Below are 23,850 nucleotides of genomic sequence, written 5' to 3' on the forward strand. Positions count from 1 at the left end.
AACTCCTGGGCTCAAGGGAACTTTGTCTCTATAAAAATAAAAAAAAATTGCTGGGCGTCGTGGTGCAGGCCTGTAGTCCTAACTACTCAACAGGCTGAGGCAGGAGGATCCCACCTGCCTCAGCCTCCCAAAGTGCTGGGATTTCAGGCGTGGGCCACTGCACCTGGCCTGCATAGTAACTTTTGGAAGGTATTAACTAAAGCTTACATGAAGGTCGGGAGCTGCACTTCCCTGCTCTTGGGACTCAGCCAAAGGACCAGCTGCCATCTGGGTCATTGCCATTGTAACTGCAGAGGGAAGACGGTGGTGGCAGATTTACAAGATGGCTGTTAAAGCTCTTGCTCCAAAGGAGCAAGTAGCTCTTCCGTGCATGTTCCTTGGGCCACAGAAGTCACTTGCCAGAACCAACATCAATGGATAGATCATTTAACCCTCCTGCAGGGCTGTGAAGGGGCTAATGAGAAACAAAGCAGGTGGAAAGCTGGACTATAACACAGTCTACTATAGCAGGTGTTATGTCATTTTACAGATGAGGAAATTGGGAATATGAGATGTTATTCACTTGGTCCTCTTCCATAGTGACTGGTTCTGCAATACAAACCTGGGGATCCCGTCTGATGCCAAAGCTCGTGTTTGGCCAGGCACAGTGCCTCACACCTGTAGTCTCAGCACTTTGGGAGGTTGAGGCTGGAGGATCGCTTGAGCCCAAGAGTTCAAGACTAGCCTGGGCAACATAATAAGACCCCTTCTCTACAAAAAAATTAAAGAATTATCCAGGCATGGTGATACACGTCTGTGATTTCATCTTCTTGGGAGGCTGAAGTGAGAGGATTGCTTGAGCCAAGGAAGTTAAGGTTGCAGTGAGCCATAATTGAGCCACTGCACCGAAGCCTGGGTGACAGAGTGAGACCCTGTATCAAAAAGAAAAAAGAAAAAGAAAAACAGAAGCTCATGCTTGTAGACCAGATTACCTCTGTGGTTTTTTTAAATGCACGTAACAGTTGACTTGTGTTTTTAGATGTACGGGTCACCTTCACATCTGTTCTTGCATTTGAACCTGACAGCTATGTGAGCTAGGCACAGGAGCTGTTATTATTTGCCTCCTTGCAGATGAGTCCACCTAGAGTTGGTGAAGGTAGTGACTTATCCCAAACCACTTTTTGTCAACTCCCACCTACTTTTCTGGGGTAACCTGTCATCCCCTGAATCCTTCCTTGTGATCAAGTAGTGCTGCAGATAGGTTTTCGTAGATGGGTTAATGTAATCCACTTCAGTGAACATTTTTGCCTTATTCTTAGCACTGGAGTACCAGGATCCTACTTAGGAACATGTGAAATTATCCAATGATGATCTCCAGTGTCATTTAGCTTTTAGTTAGAGTACTTACAGAATTATAAGCAGTGTCACTCCATACAAAATTAAATATACCTTATGTATTTCCTTAAACCTTTTTACATTGTTCCACCTATTCATTAACCCAAACCTAGGTCGATTTAAACATTAACATGCATATGAATATTTATAATTATTTTTCGAATCATGATCTGAATAGCATGGGCACATTGCATTCAGCCGCCACACCTCGGGGCTCCCTTTCCAGTCAGTCTCTGTCTGTGTGTGTGTGTTTCTGCGTATGTTTTTATTTGGGTATTTTGATTTGTCCTGTAGAACAACAGATTCTTAAATGTGCATATGAATCACCTGGAGATCTTATTAAAGATCCTGATGTAGCAGGCTGGGGTGGGGGTTTGGGAGTCCACAGGTTTAACCAGTGCCCAGGTGATACCAGTGTGGCTGTTCTATGAACTACGCTTTGAGTAGGGAGGCTGTAGAATTTTCCACCTTCTGGAATTTTGCTGAGTTCATCCCTATGGTGGTGATTATGGTGTTCTTGTCTTTCTCATCTGCCTGGTAGTTGGGTCTAGAAGCTTGCATAACTTCTGGTAAAGGCTACTTTAAAGATCTCAATCAGTAATACGACAAATATACTTCATAACTTTACACAGCAAATGTTCAGTGAAACAGAAATACGGATCAGAAAAAGGTGGAGGAAAACTAAGTGACCTGTTTTAATGAAATTGCTGCTGCTCCCATTTCTCATGTTGTACTCTGCTTTTATACATGCCACACAACGCTAAATCCGCAGCAAGGTCTCTACTCCTTTCCACACAGATTCTGTATTCCTACTCCACATTGTCATTTAAAGGGAAGAAAGTGAAGTCATGAGATAGCCTGAGAAAAAGTCATTTTTCTCTCTGTTTTTTCAGTAGTTCAGAATTCATTTAACTCTTTCACTTTCTCATTGCTTCGTTTACTGGGTTTCATGTTTGCAAACATGGGTCATAGTGAGATAGGAAGAGAGGAAGAGACAAGCTGTATGAGATGTGTGAGAATCTTTAGTGCCAGTGTATGTAGGAAAGCTTTCTTCTCTTGGCTCCTGGACCAAGGTGTTGCTCGTCAGCATACCTTGTTGTCATCTTCTTGTCATTTTCTCTCCTCCTTAGCTCCCTTCATGTATAAAACACACACATTCACACAGATGGATTGTATTGGCAATTCCATCAGTAGTAAGTGCTGCCCAGCTCAGGCATTGCTATGGTAACAGGAAGACATATGTTTCCTTGAATGTTACAGAACTGTATTTTAGTTAATTGGGGTTAAATAACTTATCATTTGGATTTTTTTTTAATCACAAGACAATATAGGCAATGCAATCAGTTGGAACTCATCTTTGAAAAAGCTTGTTAGTTTAAACCATGTCTTTTTTCATGAAATAAAAATTATGTTGTTTTTAAAGATGCTGTGAGATGTTTAGAGAGATGTTTCTTATTAAGATCTTTGTAAGTATTTTGTTTGTTATTAGTGTCAAGACAGTACTACATTGGCCAGGCACACTGGCTTATGCCCATAATCCCAGCACTTTGGGAGGCCAAGGCAGGAGGATCTCTTGACCCCAGGAGTTCAAGACGAGCATGGGCAACATAGCGAGACCCCCCCCTACAAAAAATGTTTTAATTATCTGGAGGTGGTGGCATGCGCCTGTGGTCCCAGCTACTTAGGAGACTGAGCTAAGAGGACCACTTTAGCCTGGGAGATCTAGGCTGCAGTAAGCCATGGTCTTGCCACTGCACTCCAGCCTGGGTGAAAGAGTGAGACCCTGTCTCAAAGGAAAAAAAAAAGATGCTGCTGTGGACAGTCTGCTAATGTCATATGACCCTAGTTGTACAAATATTTAGTTAGCTTGCAGTCTGAAAAGGCGAGCAATATGTCTGAGAGAAACTAATGGGTTTCTCTTGGTTCTCTTCTGTGTTTATTTACCTGGAAAGATGCAAAAAGCCATACAGCTTTCTTAGTTTCGAGGCTGGTTTCATGAAATAATCTGTTCAGCTCAATTTGTATTTCATTCCTGTTGTGAGCAACCATAAACTTACAAACAATAAGCTTTACATGAATTCTGCAGAGAGGTAGAAAGATGTGATTAGGCAGCAGGTTTCTGGGAGATGAGCCTGAACAATTCTCAGACATACCAAGATGGCTAGAGAAAAGCAATACCCTCATTTTGTAGTGAGTAAAGTGCAGTTTAGGGAGATCAATGTGAGCATAAACTTGTTTGGGGATATTCACCTACTGCTGTAGCAGCTGACACATCCTGACCACTTCCATCCAGGTTTTCATTTAATCCTCACAACCACCCTATGAGGTGGGTGTTTCATTTTCCGTTTTTAGGCTTAGGAATGTGACCCTGTCTCCCCCAGCCAGTAGAGGCTATGCTCTCTCATGCCAGTGCCTCCCTCCTCGCCGCAGGAGGGGGCTTCTATCCTCACACAGCATTTTCTTACCTGTAAAATCTTATCTGAAGGTATTTTATACAGTTGTACATTTTTAGTCTGTCAAATTTTTTTTTAATTATCAAGTTAATATACATAGATATCATGTGGTTAAAAAAACCTTATAATGAAAAGAACTGACTCCCCTCCAAGCTGATCTTAGTCCTACTCCCAAGAAACAATCACTTTGAAACACTTGTACCCACAGTGCTAATCTTTTTTTTTTTTTTCTTTTTTTTTGAGACAGGGTCTCACTCTGTCTTCCAGGCTAGAGTGCAGTGGCACCATCACAGCTCACTGCATCCTCCACCTCCCAGGCTCAAGGTGTCCTCCCGCCTCAGCCTTCCGAGTGGCTGCAACTACAGGTGCGTGCCACCATGCCCGGCTGATTTTTGTATTTTTTTTGTAGAGACCAGGTCTTGCTATGTTGCCCAGGCTGGTCTCAAATTCCTGGGCTCAAGTGATCTGTCCGTCTTGGCCTCCCAAAGTACTGGGATTCTAGGCAAGTGACTACCTTCTCACCAACTCTAGGTGGGCTTAGTAACTTTCATCTACTGACCTACTTAGCTCACTTCTAACTTCCCCTCCACTTTCTGCTCAACATGGCGAGGTCACTAGTTTTTGTTCTTTTATTGTTTAACTTTGTAACATTAAACAATGCACTTAAATCTCTGTTTCTTCTTCTTGCTGGACTAATTTTAAAGGTGAGGGACATTAGGGCTGGGCCCAATGGCTCACTCCTGTAGTCCCCACACTTTTGGAGGCCAAGGCGGGCAGATCAGTTGAGCCCAGGAGTTCAAGACCAGCCTGGTCAACATGGCGAAACCCTGTCTCTACAAAACATACAAAAAATAACTGGGCATGGTGGCCTGCCTGTGCCTGTAATCCCAGCTACTCAGGAGACTGAGGACCACCTGAGCCTGAGGAGCTTGAAGTTGCAGTGAGCCAAGATTGCGCCACTGCATTCCAGCCTGGGCACAGAGTGAGACCCTGCTCAAAAAAAATAATTTTTTAAAAAACGTGAGGACATTAGCATCCCTACTTTCTTATTCTTCCCCCTTCTACCTTCTAACTGTTCTGGGTCTCTTCTTTTACTTTGAAATGGTCGAGTTGTTATATGTTCTCTTTTATAACTGCAAATAGCCTTTGTCTATGAATTGTTCCACAAAGTCTAAGACAAATAAACAATGTTGAGATTATTGTGCTTTATGTAGAACCAAGTAGTGGGCAATGCTTACATTTATTTCTGTTTCCAATGTCATGACTCTTGTTCTGTTCAAAGGAGACTGTTCCTAAAAATCAAGTTCAAGTGGATTCTTCTTTCATATACAACATGACAATCATGCCACGGTTTACTTTATGCCTTGACTCTCTTTTTTCCCCTAAAGTTGTTTCATTGCCTTGCTGTTGTGGGACACATCTTATTCACCATATACCTGGGGTCTTCAGGCTTCTTCCTCATTCTCTCTTTTAGGTGAAGCCCATTTCATTTTTTCTTCAAGTCTCTGAGTGGTTGTCCTTTGTTTGAACCCTGCCTTTTCATACTGCTTACTGTTTCTACAGGCATTTCTAGTTGCCTTCCTTTTTCCTTATCCTTGCCTTTTCTGTCCTTATATCCTTTCTCCTGGTTCTGTGGCCCATTTTTCCTAGAGACTTTCCTTACAGAGGCTATCGTCCTCCAGCCTCATCCTGGACGGATTGTTCTCTGGGCTGTTGCATGGCTGCCAGCCTGGATCCTGCCCTCACTTTTCTCCTGGGTTCATTCACCTTCTCCTCTACCCTGTGTCTTCTTTGTGAGCAGGAAGGGGCCGCAGCACTTTTGCTCCTCCTTGGTTGCTCACACCACACCTTGTGCTCTGCAGCTCAAGGCCCTGATGGTGCATCCGGGTAGTTAGGGACTGATATGAGAATGTGCTCTTGGGGCCGAGACCCACTAAGCTACTCCAACCTCCGCATTTGCCCTAATTTTTATGCTTTGCTTGAGTTCCTCAGTGCTGGTGCTGAGTGTATTAGAGGAAACATTTGGTGCACAGGCCAAAGCTACCCTTCAGTATTGTTCAGAAAGCTTCAATTCAAACTCAGTTTCCTCAATTAAAAAAAATCTTAGGATATAATAAGCAAAGACAGGAAAAGAAATAATTCTTTCCAGGAAAAAAAAAAAAAAAAGCCATTAAAGCCTTCCCCATTCCCATTCTTCAGAAATTGTACAATCTAATTAAAATTCTAAACTCCTGTAGGTTTTTAATTACTTGCTAAAGCAGTTGGCCAGATGGTTAAACATAATAAAAATAATAACGTTTTGAAAGAAATGGAGCAAACGTCATTGAAGTTAACAGGGGAGAAAAGAAAATCTTAGCACATTATATTAGCTTACAGAAATGTTGCTCCTTTTAAAAAAGTGTGTTTCTTAAGCAAGGATAAAAGTCACCTGACAAATTTCACATCATGGTACTCTACTTATTTGAAGCTCAAATTTGAGATAGTTTGTTCATCCTCTGGAACAGGCATGACCTTCACTCTGGATTTAAGAACAGCAAATGTTTACTTTTACTTCCTAGGAGAGGCCCTCAGGCCCTCCTGTAATTAGAAGCACACTGAAATAGAAATAAGATTAATAGGGACAGAATCTTACCTCATTTTTTCTTACCCTGTATGCCAGAGATTTGACTGTCATGTAAGAGCTCCCTGGTTCATGTGTAAAAAGGCCTGCTCTCATTATGTTAAGTGAAATAAACCAGGCACAGAAAGACAAACTTCACATGTTCTCACATATTTGGAGAAGCTAAAAACTAAAAGAACTGAACTCTAGGACAGAGAGAGTAGAAGGATGGTTACAGAGGCTGGAAAAGGTAATGGGGGTGGGGGGAGGTAGAGGGGAAGTGGAGATGGTTAATGGATACAAAAAAATAGGTAGAAAGAATGAATAAGACCTGGTATTTGCTAGCACAACAGGATGACTATAGTTAAAAATAAGATACCTTTTTAAAATAACTAAGAGAGTAAGTTGGATTGTTCGTAACACAAAGGATAAATGCTTGAGGTGATGGATAGCCTATTTACCCTGATGTGATTATTTCACATTGCATTCCTGTATCAAAATATCTCATGTGACTCATAAATATATATATCCACTATGTACCCACACACATTTTAAACTAAAAAAAAGTTTTTGTGAGACCTTCTATGGTTCTTTAACTTAAGACTCGGGAAGACAGAGAAGGATCTGCAGGGCAGCCCCAGCCTGCCCTCCACCGAGGTCCATGTTTTGTCTGCCCTTGTAGCCGGTGACCCTCAGGGACATGGAGTGGGTCTTAACGATGGGTTTCCCTCCTTCCTAACCAGCACCCAGCCCTAGCTGCTGTCTGAACGGTTCTGCCCAGGAGAGACTCTGCTGGCCGTATCTGAATCCCCTTGTGAGAGCCCATGGTTTGGTCACCCCCTGCCACCCGGCAGAAGCAGAGGTGTCCACTGTTTAGCTCAGGGCTCTCACTGCTGTCTCAGTCTTCCACATGTGCTCAGTGGCCTTGACTTGGAGTTTTTCTTTCTCACCCTCAGCACCGCTGCCTGGTGCCACAGTTCTGTTTCCCACCTGAACATACTGCGACTGTGGCAGACAGCCCAGAGCACAATTCTGCTCCACTGGCTGCACCTTCTCGATGCCTTGGTCCTTGTGGAAGTCCTTTGAGCAGAGGATTTTTTTGCCGCTTGGTCTAATATGAAACATCCCTCCAGCAACAGTAACTCTTGACATAACTGTTTAACAGTTTCACACCTGTTAAGTCTGGATTGCAGTTCAGTATGATACTGTTTATATGCTTTCATAATAAAATGTATTAACTGGTAGGTAGAAGGTGATTATAGCTAACAGAAAAAAAATTACTACCAAAGTCTTTTCCTGATCACAGTAAATACAACAGGATGGAGTTAACCACTCTGCCTCCCAACTGTAAAAATAGTTTTAATAGAAAACTAAGAATCGATTTTCTGGGAAATTTATGGATATGGAATTATTTGCCCCTCTACAATTGGGAATAAATGAAAAGTAAAGCATTCTACAGAGATCATGAACCTTACAGTAACATCCTTGAAGGACAAAAGTGATTTGAAAAAGCACTTAACTAAAAATAAGCTCTATTTTTTCCTCTCTCCTCTCATGTTCTCACATCTCTAGAAGATAGTTGGGCCTCTGGGCAAATTTCTGATGACCCATGAGTACATAAAATTAGTGAAAAACCAGGCACACCTGTAGAAGTTATTTATTAATGTTCAACTTGTGAAATGTAAGAGCATTCCTTTGAAATATAATATTCCCTCATTTTTTTTTTTTTTTTTTTGTTCATACTACAAATTGGTTTTGGATGTATTAGGGCTTCAAAGAAATAATTTCCAGCTATATAGGGATGGACTCTGGGTCTTTCCATTGAACCAGTAAGTCTCCTGATGAGGCCAGAGAGCCCCATGTCTAGGGGCCAGGTGAGCCCCTCACTCCTCAAAGCCTGCCTTTCTGGTGGCCATGACAGTTGCAGATTCCGAGGCAGGGCAGGTGATCCTTTTGTCTTCCTGGATGTGAATGTTATACTTGGCCCTCAGTGGTACAGAAGGCCAGGCTAACGGGTTGGTACAAAGAGTGGACACTGTCTGTGATTCTGATTCCAAGTGAGGGGTCGGCAGCCAGCCGGCACCGGGTAGTCCCTGGAAGTGACAGGTTGGGCTGTGCTCCTCTCTGCCAGTGTGTGTACCATGGTAGAAAAAGCAACAAGGCAATGTTGTTGTAAGTACAGGGACTTGCCAGGGGGATTGCAGATTCTCAGCCACAAAGCTTGAAATGAAAGTGAGTCAAGAACTTTTGTAGAAGAATTCCATCTTTCCAGGCTGTTAGGGCTCCCTGGTTATAGCTAACAGGACACCTCTGCTCCTTCTAGGATGTGTTCTAAGTGGTTCACGCCCTGGTGAGAAATAAGCTCATTCATGGCATCCACCCCTCTCTGTTTTTTTTCACGGATGTCTTTGCTTTAGCTTCTGAATATACAGTAGAAATAATAGTACAGATGTGGTTTGGGTGAATTGCTCTGAAAAGTGCTTTGAGTTTCGGAGAAATAAAATAAGACAGCATGAAAGATCAGGTGTGATTCCTTTTTATTTCCCCAACATTTAACCCATTGTCTAGCACCTTGTGGTCACTCCCTGATTCCTTTTACTGATTGGATGAAAACATTGTAGCAGGTGATGGTGCTATTAAGCCTATTGATACTCCCTTGAGAGAACAGTGTTCTAGTCCATGCGCTAAGCAGTGTCGAATCAATTCTACCAAAGTGATTTCCTTCAGGGGACACACTACAGAGTGGAGTGATGACAGTCCCTTTTCCTAATGAGATTTACGGGACCCTGAAGCCTGCCCGTGCTTGAGGAATGCTGGCGATGCCCCACTGGGAGACCCGGCAGAGATTAAAGGTGATACCCATGTCTTTTTCCCTCATCCTCAGGATCCTTTCTGAGGTTCCCTATGTGGCCTTTCAGAGGAGAGATTTTTTTCATCACTGTGTACTTAAGGACATTATCAAGGTCCTGGCTATGTGTGGGGTACTTCTGTGAGGCTGCAGGAGAAAAGAGGCCTTGGTTACAGCATTCAAGATCCTGTTTTCTAATAAGGAAGAGATACAAGTACTCTAACCACAATGTGACACAGAACATGTAAGGGCTGAAGCTATTGAGATGAAGAGGGTGGAATCTTCCCACTGGAGTCAGGGAGGGTTACCCATGAAGGAGGTGGAGTTTGAACCCTGCCTGAGGAAACAATAAGAGTTTGGTGGTTAGGGATGGGAGCGAAGGAACCATTCCAAGTAGAGGAAAAAAAGCAAGATGAAAAGAGGAGGATGGGCTGGATTTGAAGAGCAGTGAGTTTGCAAGAGCTTGGACTGGAAGAGGGAGGGAGGCCCAACTTGGAGGACCCTGGATGTCACCCCAAGGATTGTGAATGACTCTCATTATCCCTTTAATGTTATATAGTAAGTTCCACAGCTCTTCTTCCCCAGCAAACATGGTGGGAGTAGAATAAATTCGTTCACAGAAAAGCTGAAAACTCTTGGGAAGTTGTTACTTAACCATTTCCTTTTGTGTTGAGTCCTCCCTTCATTTTCTCTCAGTGAAAAAAAATGCAAGGATAGGTGAGAGAGTTGGGAGGGTCAGATAGCACTGTGGCTCCAGAGTATAGATAGCTGCCTCAATATAACTGTAGGATGTCCCTCCTGGTTTGATAGGTGAGCTTAAAAACTAGAAACCACTTAGTCCTACTTCCTCAGACGAAATAAACTGGGTTTGTTTCTGTTAAGCTATTATACAATTATGTCTAAATACGATTTATTATTGATTTGGTTTAATGCTCTTAGACATGCCATCTTATTGTTTGTTCTGAGAGTTTTGTCTCATTGTAGATACTCAGCCTAAGTTAATATTTTATGAGACCCAGTGATAACTTAAGGCTAAAAATATGATAAAAGCCAGGGCTATTTTTTTGTTTGTAAAGGCAATTTTGCTACACTCAAAAGAGCTAAGATTGAGAAACACAAACCCCCATTTGGGCACAAGGCCCGCTTCCTTTATTGACCGTTCTGATGAGTAATGATGAATTGTAACAAATTTTCTCATTATTAAGTCCATAGCCTTCCAAAGACCATAGTAATCGATTTTTACATTCTTACAAATATTTACAAAGTGATTATTACATCCCAGGCACTGATCTAAGAACTTTACAAATATCAAGCTGTTTTATCCTTATAACAACCATATGAAATAGGTGCTGTTATTATTCCTATTTTACAGACAAGGAAATTAAGGCACAAAGAAGTAAAGTAACTTGTCCAAGGTCACACGGATAGTATTCACTGCCATTTGGGTAGACGTGAAGTAAAGGTTGTGTTTGGTGTGTTTGATGTCACTGGGAAAGGGGAAGAACTCGCCTGAGAACTTCCCATGCTGTGCCCTATGCAGAATTGGGTTCTTGGACCATTTTATTAGACGCTTCTTTTCTACAGTTTATGTCAGTAGTTGTCATTCAAGAAACTCAGTATTTTTGCTGTGAATGTCTGTAAGTGAACAGTTTCCATATATGTACAGCAAGTATGCATTAGCTGTACCACAGTCTAGCCCTGCATATTTTCTTATGTTAGAAGATGTGACTGGTAGTAGCATTTCCCCAGATGTACGGCAGTGACTGGACAGTTAATAAGAAATGACATTTAGTCGTATGTTCTATAGGCCCAACACCCTGCTAAGCACATCATATGCATTATTCAGTTTAATCCTTCCAACAATCCCATGGAGCAGATCCTAAGAATATCCCCTTTTTATAGATATGGAAACAGAGGCCTAGAAAGGTATTGTAATTGAGCGCAGGTTGCAGAGTAGGGATTTGAACCCTGGAACTGTTTCCTGAGCCTCTGGTCTTGACCACTCTGCATGCTCCCTCCCCCTTGCCATACCAGGGGCCAGGAATGACCACTCATTCATGACTGAGTGCCAGGGCAAAGCCTTTGCTGCTGTCTCAGCCTCCCTCCAGAAGCGGCCGTGTGGCATGCTCATGGCCCATGGCCCTCCTTGCTGGTTTGGCATTCTCCCTGTGCTGGCCAACCCGGCTGTCTGCTCCTGACTCCTGCCAGTGAATGACAGCTGATCTTGACAAACTTCTGTGGTCATCTTGTGGCAGATCTGCTTCATGTCTTAATAGATCCTCCACTCGCTTTTGCTGTTAGCACGTATTGAAAGAGCCAGGTTTCACCCCGTGTCCCTCCACCATCAGCCTTCTCCCCAGCTGAGTTCAGCATTTGTGGGCTGCCTGAATGCCACTCCACCCTGTGACTGGGCAGCAGGGAGATGGGTGTGGGCGGAGCAGGTGGAAACCCAGACGACATGGATCCTGACAGTGATGGTGGCGACTGTAAGGAGGGGAGTTCATGCAGTCACGTTAGCTGCTCATTAGGCACCTTGAGAGGCCTATTGATAATGACTTCTACTCTTACTTTTAGATAGTATTTTCTTCTACACCAAGCATGGTATCCATGGTAGATGCTCCATAAGCATTTGGTGAATGCAGGAGCCAGTGAGTGACTGAATGAATGAATTGTTGCCTGGTTCCTTTGATTAAATGGCATCCTAAAAGGCCCTGGGGATACGTTTTCTCCTGCTGCTACCTGGGATTGTGTTTCCTCCACTCGGCTCTTCCCTCCTGAATGCCTGGCCTTTCTTCCTCTTCCCTGTCTCCTTTGCGTATCAGCCCAGGGAGTGGCTGGACTCCATGGTGGAGGCAAGAAATGTGTTTTAGGTGATATTACAGATGGCGATAGGTTCCATAATTTTAGAATAGAAGTATTCTTTGGGGAAATTAGGAGTTAAATCAACTTTCAAGGGCTAATATGAAACCCAAGCGCCCACGTATGATATTAATGTAGGAACATGCATTTTGAGTCCTAAACAGACTGTGGGGCCAATCCCTGGGAACTGAATATATTTGAGCAGCTCAGATCATCCAAGCACGTGCGGTGGAATCTGTCCCTCGTCTGTGCTCCTGACTGAGAGTCTGTTCTTGACTTGGTGGTTTTCCTGACATGCTGGATTGAAATAGAATGGTTTCTGGAAATTGTGTTCTTGGTACTAGTGACAGGTTCCTACAGCTTTGTTTTCCAGTTGGAATTTATAATTGATACATCACACCGGTGTCTGGGCAGACTGTGCCTTCAGTGGTTTTCCCTCCTGTATCTTTCCACAGATGTGTCATCCCCACACCAGCGAGCCTCTGCCAAGATGAAACCGATAGAAGAAGGAGCAGAAGATGACGATGAGGTCTTTGAACCGGCATCTCCAAATACATTGAAAGTCCATCAGCTGCCTTGATCAGAGAAAGAATTCGGGTTACCAAGACAGAACATGTCTTGAAGAGATCCTGAAAAATACCAGCACTTTTTCGTGGCTTTTAGGTTCTTCTGCTTTAGTGCATCCAGACTGGTAGCGTCTGAGGGAGGAAGTGAGGAAGGGTTAAGGATGGAAGGGTTCTTTCACTTACCCTTTTGATTAGTCAGCTTTTAAAGTAATTGTTTTACTGAGCCTTCTGACTATGCCTTGTTCTCTTTTGAGATATATATTTTCACAGTCTTTTCTAGATATATTGTTGTTTTAACTTAACAAATCTTAGCACTCTCTCAATGCCTTTTCACTTACTTTTTTCCAAGTTGTGATTCTTTTTCCTCACGGTCTTTTTTGTTCCATGGCAATGGGGTTGTCCGTTTGATAATTTTAACAAACAATGTAAGTTTAAATTTGAGGCTAAGGTAACGTGAAAAAGCATGGAATCTCAAACTTTATTCCTTATTTTGTAACGGGACGTTTTAGAGAAAGGTGTGATTTGACTGGTTTTATTTTTCTCCCAGGCCGGAGCTCTGTGTTGATAACTTGATAATGAACACAACTCTCAGACTTGACTCACATTACCCTTGTATTATGCCATTTATAAACTGCTCTGAAACCTGAAGCTGGAAAGATAACAGATGGGTTTCTGAGCATGGGGTTAACCTCCAGCCAAACTCAACTTCCTTGGGATTTGGAGTCACCTTGTCCTGCACACACGGGTGTGGGAAACACTTTATGTAGGTTGGGAGGACAGGGGGGTTAAATGGCTGGGCAGGTGCCACAGGGTGTGGTGACTGAAAGATCCGCTTCATTCTTTGGTCTGTATTCTGAAGTTCCAGATTGTTCATCTAGAGGCAGAGACGTCGCTTTTGAAAAAGTGCCAGATGCCCCAGTGCCAGAGCCGTGAACGTGAACACAGTGGAGGGCAGAGGGTTTACCACAGGCCAGGCTGTGGACACCCAACCCAGATACTGCAGTGAGGGCCTTCATTCCAGAGCTCTCTTTTCTACTGAAATCATGGTTTAGTAAACAGTGGCGTTTGGCTGGTGGGAAATGCATAACTGGTCAGTGTGTCTGGTCAGCGTGGCTGTGGCACTTGGCCAGGACACTCCGTTGAGTGAAGCTCGTTGATTGGCCATGCTGGTCATGTCTCTTTTGCTTCATCCACTAGAACCAACTTTGAGTCAGTCCCCTGTTAGGTTAAACGGCTAAGAAAAGTTCCAAATGAAATTGTTTTCAGGTGAACTGAGCCAAAAGCAGCAACTCTTCCCATGAGGTAATTCTGTTAGAGGAGGCATATAAATAAGCTCATCTAGGGTCACCTCATTTTCCTAAATATATTTTTAAAGCAATTATTTTAGTAATTTCATTTGAGTTAAATTTACATGCTCGGTCACTCATTGAGAAAATTTATGCAGACTCTGGATCCAGTTCCTGACATCTTCATCAGATGTTGGTTTATTGACGTCACAGTAAAAAGGCTATTGTCGACTGGACATGGTGGCTCACACCTGTAATCACAGCACTTTGGGAGGCCAAGGTGGATGGATTACTTAAGCCCAGGAGTTCAAGACCAGCCTGGGCAAGACCAGCCTGGGCAACATGGCTAAACCCCATCTCTACAAACAAAATTAGCTGGGCGTGGTGGTGCACGCCTGTAGTCCCAGATACTCAGAAGGCTAAGGTAGGAGGTTCGCTTGAACCTGGGAGGTTGAGGTTGCAGTGAGCCCAGATCACACCACTGCACTCTAGCCTGGGCAACAGAGTGAGACCCTATTTCAAAAAAAAGGCTGCTTTCACTGTACTGCTGCAGCAGTTTCTTCAGGTAGCTAAATTAGGAACTTGTTTTGGAGAAATGAAGCAAAGGTGAGTGACAGCCTAGGCTTTGAAATGATAAAGCTCTCTCAGGTTGAACTCTCTCTCACGCTCTCACTGTCTCCCTGTACCTGAGAGCACAGGTGTGACTGTGACATCATAGCCGATACTACTTTCCTGTAACCACTGGGGTAAAGTTAGGCAACCCATTTAGTTTACACATGCATAAGACTAATTTACAGAATCACTCTATACAGTCGTTAGATGTAACATCCTTCCCTGAGTAGAAAATAATGGAGTAATGAATGTGTTTGGAGATTATTTTCTGTAATGCTGGGAACAAACCTGTTTTAAAAGCACACTGCTAAAAGTAGGTGACATAAGACCATTTACTGTTTTTATTAAAGTGTGTGTGTGTATAGTGTCTCAATGTGAAGATTGTAATCTCAAGGTTAGGACTCTTAAAAGAGCCACTTAGCCTGAATGGGAAACATGAAACTATTTTTAAATACACACCTCTAAGGAAGACAGTGAGACTCTGAAAAAAGGTATAAGGCATTGAGAAGCCCTCCCATATAGACTTGATTGCAAAGAAGCAGATAAGAAGACAGAAAAGTGTTTTAAATGTAAGATCTCCTATGGAGTACTTTAAATTCATTTATACAAATGAATAAGTATATCTTTGTATAATGCATAAATACATAGATAAAAACATGTTTGCTGCCAAAGTTCCCAGTAAGATGCTTCCTGTGTTTTTTGGCCTTTACTTAGCTGAATGATCAAAGTTCAGAAAATGGTCTGCAAAAGTTACTCCATATACAACCCCGTATCTACTACTTTTAAATGTAACATCAACTCAGTTGTATGAATCTGGAGTGTAATATTTATATTAGAATGTATATGTCATTTAAAATATTTTGAAATCCCTCATAAATATTTATATTTACTAAACTAATAGCATAGACACTATATAAATCTACAGTGATGCTAAAATAAATTAGTAATAATGGGTGCTATATAATTATTTTTAGTTATCATCCCTGGCTCTCTGGAATCTTCTCCATTTCTCCCTATCACTCAATTTCATTTTAATCATTGGACACCTTTGCGTTTTGCTGCGAACAGTGTGTGTATGTCACCCTCTTTATATCTGGTGTTCCCACTTGTCTGAAGCTCTCTTGATCTTAGAACCTGGAGCTGCAGATTCCTCCATGTCAGCTCCCATCACAGCCCCAAAGACAGAGTCACTTGGTTGCTGGAAAAATCTTTGGGGAAAGCTGGTATAACCTACACACTGACCTGTCCCCAGTGTTTCCAGGTAATGACTTGGCACTGCAGAGGAAGTTTCATGCTGTTGCGTGTGGTGGCTCCAAGCCAAGCACCTGGCATGCAGGTCAGCCCCTCCCAGCAGGGCGTGGTATCATCTTCTTCTCAGATGCCATGTTGCAGCCCCAAGGTCTCACCATTTTGTGGGTTTTAGAAACCCATTTTCTTGGTCATTTATAAAGCTGCTTTATAGATATCTTTGATCCTGGCATGCCTTGGTTTCCTCTCCCTTCCCTCTTTCCAATCCTGGTTTCCCACCACCTGTTTTAGTAATTCTCAATTCAAAGTCCCAAGAATTTGGAATGGTAGGATGCTGTGTGGGGAGCTCGAGGCTGAGGCGTATTCACCACTTCAGTTCTGCTCCTCAGGGGACACGCTCCCTTACTCACGGCAGCCATGTTTGATTGTCACAGAGCCCCCCGAATACTGTCTATAGTGACACACTGTAGGTATCATAAATTTTAAGAAATCTGCTTTTAAGTACTGTTTATAGGTTTTTCTGTTACACTTGCAACCTAGTTTTAAAATACATGAGGATTTTATGAAAGCTTTATACAGACCTTTATAGGAAACTCATTCTTTGATTTTAGGTGCCATTTAAATTGATAACACTTACTTTATAATAAAGATGCTTTTTGTCTGGATACAGCCTTATAGTTTAAAATATCTTCATATATTGCCACTTGATCAAATAAATTTCTTACTTAGAAAATGTGTGTATTTTTTATTTCATCCCTCTTCCATGTATCTAGCTTGTTCGAATGCTGTGCCCGAAGGCCGAGGCTGTGGCGACTGCCCTGGTGCAGGCCACTGTATTCTGAGCGGACCAGCAGGGGCAGTGCTCACGGGTCGGTCATGCCTTACTTCAAAGGTCCTGCCATCCTGGCTGCTTTGACTGTGAACAAAGAAAAATGGCCAGAAGGCAGCGCAGACAGTGTTGACTAGATGCAGCGATGAAGAAGCCTTCAGAGTTTTACTGACGGGACTTGGTGGACTTCAGTTTTTTATCCACTGCGTCTGAACATTCACTCCCTTCTAGCTTCCTAAGATTCGACAATAAGAGGAGTCACATGAAGGAGTCAGAAAACCTCCCTGGGTCTGTTCTGTGGTGGACGAGGGGGACAGTCTTAAGAAACCCACGTTTTCTCCCATAAGCTGTCCTAGGTACTGGAATGGAAACTTGACAGCCCATCTTTTGACCCTGAGTAGCAAGCCCTTGGCATCTAACACACTCACCCTAGTTGGCCTCAAGGATAGGCCCAAATGGAAGGAGCGTCTTATACCATGAAAGAAATTAATTCTGTCACTCAACGGGCCATGGCATTGAGGCCTGATGTCCAGGTTTCCAGCCCTGAACTTTGTGCTGAGCCAGCTTTTGACCAGCTTCCCCTTACCTAAGACTGTGCTGTAAGAGCTGGGGAGTCTCCACTGATGTCCACTTGGGGGTTTTCTGTGGACAGACATGGCTACAGCCCACCAGAAGATAAAGCTGACAGGACTTGGCTATTCGTGGGAACAGAAGTGGTGGTGAGTGAGGGAGGTGTGTCAGAGATTTCTGGCTTAAGTTACTGCTGGCGATTCTCTGGCCAGGAACATGGCAGAGCACCAGGTTTGAATGCAAAGCCTGAGTATGTTTTCTTCATGGTAAGTTTGAGGGGCCTTGAGAATAATGAAGAGATGTCAAGCAGGCATTTGGGTAAGTCAGCCTGGAACTCAGTGAAGGGATCTGGGCTGAAGATACAGATTTCCAAGTTGAAGACGTCACTGTGAGTTTACCAGCTTCCTAATACATAAAGATTTTTCTAGTTAAGGTTTTTTCTTTTCCTCGTTCCTTGCACCCCCCATGAATGAATGAATGAATGAATGATAATAAATGAGTGAATTTTGGATCTTTTATTCTGAAACGTGTTAACATTTGAAAGATCTGCATCAGTGAGCCAGTATTTTTTAAGTGATCAACACATGATGTTATAAAGTCACACACATGGATATAAGATCTATTCCAAGCACAAGCTAGACCAGTGCAGCAGCACAAAACTGCCATTAATAGGGTTTCAGACTCCACACTGCAAACAACCTTTATGAAAGATTGTTCCTTTTCCACTCCCACTGCTTCACTTGACCTTAAAAAAAAGAAAAAAGAAACTATTAAGTATAGAGTTTCTTGTAGCATCAAGAATAGCCTCAGTTGGCTGGGCGTGGTGGCTCATGCCTGTAATCCCAACACTTTGGGGAGGCCAAGGTGGGTGGATCACTTAAGGCCAGGAATTCAAGACCAGCACGGGCAACATGGCAAAACCACATCTCTACTAAAAGAACAAAAATTAGCCAGGTGTAGTGGTGCGCACCTACAATCCCAGCTACTCAGGAGAATTGCTGGAACCCAGGAGGTGGAAGCTGCAGTGAGCAGAGATCATGCCACAGAACTCCAGCCTGGGTGACAGAGCAAGACTCTGTCTCAAAAAAAAAAAAAAAAAAAAAAATCCACAATTATCTCAAGATTATTAAAGTACTTAATCTGTCCTCTTACCTTTTCCAAAATCTGTGTGACTAGATTTTCTTCATATACTTCAACCAAAACAATAGGCTACAATCCACTGAATGCAGGGCAGAAGTGAAAATCCAGCTCTTCTATGGAGCCACACCTCTAAAAGAATTGCAAAAGCATAAAACAATGCCACCGTATACTTTTTTTGTTTTATAAAATAGTAATTTTATAAATTTTATAAATAGAAAAGTGTTCTTCATGTTAACATGTAATGAGTTATTTATTATTTTCAAGCAGAATGACGAATGTCGTCATTCTCTAAGCGCCTCTGTTTCTAGCCCCTGTGGCTCTCCCCTGGTTCCTGCAATAGAACCCCACCTTGTTTCTCCACCTCTGGCCTTGCATTTTCCAGTCGACCTTTGTGCTGCTATCGGAATAATCGGAAAATTTGCCAACAGAATTGAAAACCTTCCAATGGAGCTTCCTTTCCTGCAGAGAAAAGGCCACACTCTCTGCATGCCACCAAGGCCCTTCCCATACCCGATCACCTGCACCCAGCCAAGGCGGGGACTTCTCCATCCCCTGAACTCATCACACACGAGCCCACCTCTACCGGAAATGCCCGCATTTCTCATCCAGCGGTGCCCCCAGGGTAAACTCCCACACCTCTGTGGATCTGCTCTTCCTTCCTTTGCTGCTCTCTGTGGCTTATGCACACAGTATGGGTGGTTGTATGGCAGCCACAGCAGGGACGTTTGCTCAGGTCTCAGTGTCTCTTCATATCATTGTTGAATCTAGCAACGCTGTTTCACTTACCTATTTGAACCCTCAACAGTACTGTCAATGTGGGAGGGCAGGCCCTGTGTCCCCTTTTTAGAAGGGAGAGAAGGTGGGTACAGAGAAGGTGGTAAGTGATTAACCCAAGGTCACGTTGGCAGGTCCCAAACATATGTGGTCTGTTCACTTTCCTAGTTCTGCTTACAACTCTGGTTCTTTTTTTTTTTTTTTTGGAGACAGGTTCTTGCTCTGTTGTCCAGACTGGAGTGCAGTGGCGTGATCACAGCTCACTGCAGCTTTGAACTCCTGGATTCAAGTGATCCTCCCAGATCAGCTTCTCCAATAGCTGGGACCACAAGTGCACACCAGCATGCCTGGCTAACTTTTTTTTTTCTTTTTTTTTTTTTTGGTAGAGATAGGATCTCACTATGCTTCTCAGGCTGTGTCTTCAACTCTGAGAAACCGACTTATTTTCTATTTACTCCTACTCTATGCTTAGGCCTTGTTCTCATTCCAGTTTTGGGCCATGTTCACAGTTCCAGTGTCATCCATAGCAGCGTCCTCTTGGTTGCTGTACCACTGGGTCTTGGATTTTGTTTTGTGTTTTTTGTATTTGGTTTGTTTGCTTGTTTTTGAGACAGGTTCTTGCTCTGTTGCCCAGGCTGGAGTGCAGTGGTGCAATCTAAGCTCACTGTAGCCTCCACCTGCCAGGGTCCAGTGATCCTCCCACCTCGGCCTCCCGAGAAGCTGGGACTAGAGGCGTGTGCCACTATGCCTGGCTAATTTTTGTAATTTTTGTTGAGATGGGGTCTCACCGTGTTCCCCAGGCTGGTCTCGAACTCCTGAACTCAAGCAATCTGCCCACCTTGGCCTCCCAAAGTACTAAGATTACAGGTGTGAGCCACCGTGCCCAGCTGGATCCTGGATGTTAAACACTATGTTAATATTTTCTTGCTATTCACTGAGGACAAATATATTCCACTAACTTCCAAGTTCTCCCAGCTTTCTTCTTCATCCTGTCATGAGAAAATTCACACCTTTCCCACTTTTAGTTATGTCTTTCTGATTTTCTTCGTCTATTCGCTCGTCCCAGCTGCCTGTTAAATGCCACGGTGCTTATCATTGCTGGGCCAGTGCACGGGGCCTGCTCCCAGGAGGACATAGCACTTTGACTCGGGATTTTACCTTCTGACTCCTTGATTGGCAGGCCAACAGAACCAAAAGTGGTTTGAACTGGGCTAAACTATCTCACGTCCAAGTCTGTGGAGGTCCCACGACTGTAAAACAGCTCTTATAAGAAGGGACCTTGGATGGGGAAGTGATGATAGCCATTTAATTCTTGATATTTATCTGCAAATGAGGAAAGCATACTGAGCTGTTCACAACTGTTGGTGACTACATTATAATTATTTCATTTGTGTAGAGACTGGCTGAGGCAAGACCTCAGAAGGATCTCAGGGAACAAACCTCAGGTTCAACCTCCCAGGGGGCCAGCTACACTGTGCTGAAAACAGAACTATAATTCACTCATCTGCTATGACATTACGTCTCTTAAAATTGCTTCTGTAGGCCGGGCGCGGTGGCTCATGCCTGTAATCCCAGCACTTTGGGAGGCTGAGGCAGGGAGATCCCTCGAGCCCAGGAGTTCAAGACCAGCCTGGCCAACATGGCGAAACTCTGTCTCTACAAAAAAATACAAAAATGAACCAAGCATGGTAGTGCATGCCTATAATCCCAGCTACTTGGGAGGCTGGGGTGGGAGGATTACTTGAGCCTGGGAGGCGGAGCTTGCAGTGAGTTGAGATCATGTCACTGTAGTCCAGTGCTCTCTGGGCAATGGAATGAGACCCTATCTCATAAAAAGAAAAAAAGAACCACTTCTGTTGTCTTGGGGACCAATTTTTTTTTTTAATATGCTTCGCACTACTTTTGTTGTTCTCACCTGATCCCTTCTAACTTTTCGTATTAGGGCTGATATGTTTTGTTAGTAAGAACAATTAGGTGTAATGGGAGATAGTGAGACCAGCATGTATTGAGTGCCTATTATCTACCAGAGACTGCATTTAAAATATATGATTTAGTATTTTCACAACGATTGTGCAAGGTAGTTATGATCACCACTTTGCAGAGGAGGAAACTGAAGCTCAAATAGATTGAATTTACCAAGACAATTCAGCAAGTCACAAAGCCGGGACTTCCTCCCAGACCTCTGAGACTGAGGCCCCGCCCGTCTGCGGCCCTCTTTCTCTCCAGTGCTCCTGGAGGTTGAGTGTGCGGACACCAGCATATCTGGTTCCCAGCTCCTTTCCTTAGGTTATCAAGGAGTTTTCATACTAAAATAGAAAAATGTAAGACTTTCTATTTTTTGTACATGTATTTATATAGATGGGCATTTTCTTAGAAAAAAAGAAAAATTAAAATCTGACATTGGCCTTTAAAATTAGCTACCAATTCCTGTGAAAAAATGGGGTCCTAGCATATTTTGTCCCAAACTGATTTCTTATCGACATTGTTTGCCTCCACTTCCCTCATAGATGGAAGCAGCTGAAAAGCACAGGCCTGAAAAAGGAGGCAGAGTCCTGCCCTGGATGTGGCTTGGAGGTTGGACAGAAGCAGTTCTGAGCACTGGCTCTGACAGTGTGATCTTAGGCAACGCTGTGAAGCGTTCAGAGCCACTGTGTCCTCACATATGCACTCGAACCTTTCCTAACACATAGCTCGCACCCAGTACATGTTTGTCCTCCTCTTTCCCTTTTTCCTTTGTCAAATCGAATCCTTAAGCCTTCTGGAATCTTGGCAGCCACAGTCCTTGTAAAGAGCCTTGTAAAGGTCAGTGCCAGGACCCACAGGACAGACAGGGCAGGGGATTATTACCAGGGCTCCTTCTGCTTATAGCAGAAATGGCTGGAGGCCTGAGCGGCCCACACTCACGGCTGCAATCTCCCTGGACCTGTTTGCCTGGGGCAGGGAGAAGAGCCAACTCCAACTTAGACCAGTGGCTCCAGAAAGCACTAGGCAGAGAGAGGGCGCTGCAGAGACCTCTCTGAGGCAGCCAGTGGATGGATAGCACTGGTGTAACAGTGAAGCAGGGAAAGAACTAACACAACTCCATTTGTTTAAAGGGCCTGTACCCATTCCTGCATGCAGCCTAGGATAATTTTAGAGAACTGAGATAAAACACAAAAACAGCAATCATGTAGCTTTTGAAACCAGCTCTGGGATTAAAGGGGAAGTATATATATACTTTTAAAAAAACAAACCAACTACTCTGGTAAAGGTTTACAGGAGCATTATGACCTGACCAAGGACCAGGAAGTTCTGAACCCCCTCGGACCCTTGCTGGCACTCAGATGTCTGCGATTATTGGTCACCTCTTGATCCAAAAAAGTTATGTTGAGGATAACTGTCTTTTTTTTTTTTTTTTTTTTTTGAGACAGCCTCCCTCTGTTGTCCAGGCTGGAGTGTGGTGGCACTATCACAGCTCACTGCAGCCTTGATCTCCTGGCTTCAAGTGATCCTACCGCCTCAGCCTCCCAAGAAGCTGGAACTACAGGCACGCACCACCACGCCTCGCTAATTTTTGTATTTTTTGTAGAGACGAAGTTTTGCCGTGTTGCCAGGGCAGGATGCTGATGCCGCTGTTAAGGGAACCGCATTTTGAGATCCTCTTGACCGCTTTGAGGTCTGATCATTTGAGTCTACCTCCTGCACCCACTGGGCAGATGAAAAACACAGCCAGGAAAATGGAACCCAAGAAAAACTAGAACCCAAGTATTCTTGTTCACAGTCCAATGAAAAGCAGCTTGTATTTATTGGCTCCTGGCCAGCTTTCAGACTTTTTATAAAAGAGTCACTCAGGGAACCAGTTAAAAGTCTAGCTCCAAGAGCCCACCCTCACAGATACTGACGCAATATACCCAGGACAGTGGGTTTAGCCCGGGCTGCACATTGGGATAAAAGATTCAAATGCCATTCATCTGGGTATCGGGAGTCTTAAAAGCTCCCCAGGTGCTTCATATGGATGGGAACTTTGAGAAACTGGTCTGGGGTGAGGTCCAGGAACTTCCTTGCACAAGCATGCCAAGATTGGGTGGAACTCCTGGCAGGTCCAGACTTTGCAGGCTAGTGCATTCATAACCTTGCTTCCCGCTGTAAGAAACACGGCCGGGCGCAGTGGCTCACGCCTGTAATCCCAGCACTTTGGGAGGCCGCAGCAGGTGGATCACTTGAATCAGGAGTTCCAGACCAGCCTGGTCAACATGGTGAAACCCCGCCTGTACTAAAAATACAAAAATTAGCCAGGCATGGTGCGCGCCTGTAATCCCGGGTACTCAGGAGACTGAGGCAGAAAAATCGCTCAAACCCGGGAGGCGGAGGTTGCAGCAGTGAGCTAAGATTGTGCCATTGCACTCCAGCCTGGGAAACAAAAGCAAAACTCTGTCTCAAAAAAAAAAAAGGCCAGGTGCGGTGGCTCACTCCTGTAATCCCAGCACTTTGGGAGGCCAAGGCAGGTGGATCACCTGAGGTCAGGAGACCGAGACCATCCTGGGCAACATGGTGAAACCCCGTCTCTACTAGAAATACAAAAATTAGCTGGGCGTGGTGGCATGTGTCTGTAATCCCAGCTATTTGGGAGGCTGAGGCAGGAGAATCGCTTGAACCCGGGAGGCAGAGGTTGCAGTGAGCCAAGATCACGCCACCGCACTCCAGCCCGGCGAC

The 23,850-nt window shown here is 43.8% G+C and overlaps 1 protein-coding gene across 1 annotated transcript in view; it reads left to right on the top strand.

The window, feature by feature from the left end:
- POPDC1 (popeye domain cAMP effector 1) overlaps positions 1-16,578 on the top strand; it is a 39,270-nt gene extending 22,692 nt beyond the window's left edge. Inside the window, exon 8 of the mRNA XM_005552257.5 lies at positions 12,589-16,578. Coding sequence (XP_005552314.2) covers positions 12,589-12,713 — 125 coding nt within the window. The 3' untranslated portion in view covers positions 12,714-16,578. The remainder of the gene's footprint in view (positions 1-12,588) is intronic.
- Positions 16,579-23,850: the final 7,272 nt, after the last annotated feature.

The sequence above is a fragment of the Macaca fascicularis genome, chromosome 4 (assembly GCF_037993035.2).
Source record: "Macaca fascicularis isolate 582-1 chromosome 4, T2T-MFA8v1.1".
Classification (NCBI taxonomy): Eukaryota; Metazoa; Chordata; class Mammalia; order Primates; family Cercopithecidae; genus Macaca; species Macaca fascicularis.